The 3,687-nt window shown below is 40.9% G+C and overlaps 1 protein-coding gene across 1 annotated transcript; it reads right to left on the bottom strand.

The window, feature by feature from the left end:
- Window positions 1-1,884: 1,884 nt before the first annotated feature.
- Window positions 1,885-3,481, bottom strand: LOC143438782 (prostate and testis expressed protein 14-like). Its single transcript, XM_076924472.1, has 3 exons — window positions 3,421-3,481; window positions 2,476-2,589; window positions 1,885-2,006 (listed from the first exon to the last, which is right to left on the bottom strand). The coding sequence occupies exons 1-3, from the start codon at window positions 3,479-3,481 to the stop codon at window positions 1,885-1,887; spliced, it is 297 nt and encodes a 98-aa protein (XP_076780587.1).
- Between the last annotated feature and the right edge of the window lie 206 nt (window positions 3,482-3,687).

Here is a 3,687-nt window from a genome sequence, read left to right as displayed (position 1 = left end):
GACATACCACTCACACACAGAGACACACACTCACATGTGTGTGTGCTCACCCGCACATGCACACACACACACATACACCATGATATGTGCATGCCAAAAATCAAACACACACACACACACACACACACACACACACACACACACTAAGCAAAGTAAAACTATTTTTTATTGAAGATATTGTAAACCAGACAGAAGGAAATAATCAAACTCAGAGCTGAAATCAATAATTTAGAAACAGAACAATTCCAAGACTCAAAGAAACCAAGAGCTGGTTCCTTGAGAAGATTGACAACATAAAAAATGCCTAGCTAAACTTACTAAAAGGGAGAGAGGAAGAAATGCCCAAACTAACAATTTCAGAAGTGAAAGGTTCCATAACAACAGACACTGAGGGCATCCAAAGAATCATTTAGTTCTACTTCAAAAGCATGTGCACCAGAAAAGTGGAAAATCTTAATGAAATGAGCAATTTTCTAGACAGATACCAATTACCAAAATTAAATCAAGACAAACTATTTAAACAGCCACATAACACTTGCAGAAATAAAAGCAGTCATTAAGAGTACCCCAAACAAACAAAAAAAAATGCCAAGGACAATATAGTTTTAGTACAGAATTTTATGAGTCTTTCAAAGAAGACTAATAACAATACTATTCAAATTATTCCACAAACTGCAAGAAGGAACATTGCCAAACTCATTTTATGAGGCAACAATCACCCTTATACGTAAACCACACAAAGGCTCAACAAAGAAAGAGAATTTCAATGCAATTTTTACTGGTTTGAAACCAATATTGAAGATATGGGTTAATTCCCAGTATCGTCAGGAAGAAAAGAAACAAGAAAAGGGGTGTGCATTCACTGTAAGACTTGAACTATATATTTAAATTCTTTGGTAAGATTTTTGTGAATCTTCAGGAAGAAATCTTCCACTGTGATCCTGGAATATGGCACTACCACTGGTGATGTATAAACTGGCATCTGGCCTTTGGGTTTGGTATAAATTCTCACTAGCTTCAGATATTCAAAGGTGTGCAACATAATTCTGAGGAAGTGGGTAAAGACCATATATTGGAAGAGAAAAATGTCATCCAGCTTGTGAAGAAGTGAAATGTGGTTCCGAATTGCTGGCTAGCCACAACTAAGTACCCTCCTCAATCCCTCTGTCTTTGGCAGCCACTGAACTGGGATATAAGGTAGATATGGAGGTGTCAAAACTAGAAGCTCACTTGCCCCCCACACAAACTCTTTTTTGGGGGGGTAGAGTCTCATTATTTCAGGCTGGTCTTGAACTCTTTGTAGCTGAGGCTTCTCAGTTTGAGCCTTATTCAGCAGCCTTCATCTCCCAAGTTCTAGGCTTACCACTGCAAACTTGTAACACCATCAGCTTCCCAATGTTGGTGTCACTTCTACTAAACTGTATAAAATATACTCCTAAATCTATGGATTAGATTAAAGACATGGAAGTTATAGTTATCTGACCACCCTGGCAGAAACAATCTTCATAGAGAGCAGGTGTCAGGCCTGTTATATTGAATACTTTTTAAAAATAAGTGCTCAGTGCCCAGTGTTATGCTCATCAAACAGAATGTGTTTGGGGAATAGGTGTAAAAAGAGTAGAATGAGGAACTTGTGCCTTATGTCTATTGATTTGAAGGGACATAGGGTTAAAGTGCAGACAACCGTGATGTGAGAATGAGGGAGCACCAGGAGTGGTGGGAAGAAGGGAACATCTCTAGCCCATTGAACTGTTGAAATATCAGCAGCTAATGATAAGTGCATGCATGGATTACATTTGCACAGTGCTGGCAGCAGACTGTCCAGGGTTATAAGGTTACAGGAGCACAGGAAAGAAGTAAGGGGTCACAGTTTAAGGATCAGGCTTATAGTTTATTGCAGAAAGACCTGTTGCAACAGTTCATTTTCACTGTCTGTTCTCCATTCTTAACAGTCCCAGTGAAGCAAAGGTCAGCACATCTCTGGTTTCCAAACTGAATTCTGCCATCTGGAGGGGAAGAAAGTAAAGAGGCAAAATGTAAACATCAGTGGAAAGAGTTGGTGAGACAGTAAAGAGTCAGATGGAAGGTACATCTGAAATACAAGCATAACTGAGGTGGCCTCTCTAGAATACTATCCCTCAAATCCTAACTTAATCCACAGGTGGGCCTCCATTCCCAAAAGTGCTGAATGGAATTTTAGAATCCAATCCCTACAGTTTTAGACTATATATTCACCCAGAAATTGTCTGAAGATAACCCAGAAACTTTTCAAAACAAATTTTTCTTCATAATTTGTTTGTTGGTCTGACAAACAATCAGTGACAGCCATTACCCAAAGACAAAGGACCTTTCCTTCTACTCTTACAGGCAAAGACATCTTCCTTCAGTCTCTGCACTTGTCATCAGCATTCTGGAGATGGATTCATCACTGTAGGGCAAGCAAAATGAATCTCAGAGTCCCCAGACCTTACATACCTTTCAGGGTTACAAGTGAGGCACACCTCTCACCAGGTTTAGCCTGACAGCAACCTTCTCCTCTTTCACAAATCCCCCGAGAATTGAGCCTATCACATGTGATACATGTCAAAGCTGAAAAGACAAAAAAGAGGTGTAAGGATCTCCTTCAGGATCCAAACTCAAGCTCTATTGTGAGCTGAGCTTGTGGCTCTGGTAAATAAATAAGTAATAATCAGGAAAGGAGCTGGATGTATGCCGAGCTAACACTTTCATGAAGGTTCATGACCACAGGACAATGAAAAGGGAAGGTTGGAGAAGAGATGGAAGGTCCCTCAACCTCATACTATGAAAATGGACCAAGTTATCAGAATGAGAAATCAAAGCTCTGATGTGAGGTGCCTAATGCACACACAGCATTATGTTTCTGAGGCATCTTAAGAGAGAGATGACAGAAAGGAATCAGAGCCTGACATTGTCAGACATGATTGTATTCATTGGTACACACTGAAAGGGAAGCTTGTGTCTCCTACAGGAAATTCTCACAGGAATCCTATTTTTAAACCTTAGTGTTCTATCACACCAATTGGGTAATTCAATTATTTTCATCCTGGCAATGACCTTCCTTTACATCCAATGACCCACTTTACATGCAAATTCAGGCCAATTTGCATGTAAACTTGAGGAACTGAAGATGCTTGAGTATTCCAGAGAACAGATGTGGAGAAAGGTGGAGAGAACAGAATGGCAAGGAGCCGCAGAAAGTGCAGAAAGAAGGACAGGGAAGTGTCTTTGCGTGTGCTCAGCAGAAGCAAGGGGAGAATGTGGATATGGATATGGGACTGAAGCAGGGTCAGTTCTAATGTTATCCTATTTCCTGCTCCTATTATCCCCAATGTCCCCTAATCTGTAGCATCAGTGTGTCTGCCCACCAGTACCAAACACTACTGTCTGCCAGCATCTTACCTTGCAGGGAGCTCACCAGCAAAGACAGGCCCAGAAGGAGCAGCAAAATGTGCTTTCCCATTGCAGTGAGATGGATCTGTAGACCAGAAAGTAACAGAGGAGAGGACAGTGTGCTCAGGACTTATATCAGCAAGGCAGGTTTATATTGTAGCGTAGGTCAGAAGGGGACACCAGGAAGTGGACTGAGCATATAGCCAGGGGGAGCCTAGACACCACAGAATTTCACTAATTTTATGGTGTTACAACACATCATCCTGAAAGCTTCTA

The sequence above is a fragment of the Arvicanthis niloticus genome, chromosome 26 (assembly GCF_011762505.2).
Source record: "Arvicanthis niloticus isolate mArvNil1 chromosome 26, mArvNil1.pat.X, whole genome shotgun sequence".
NCBI lineage: Eukaryota > Metazoa > Chordata > Mammalia > Rodentia > Muridae > Arvicanthis > Arvicanthis niloticus.
This window is presented reverse-complemented; position numbering and strand designations above follow the sequence as displayed.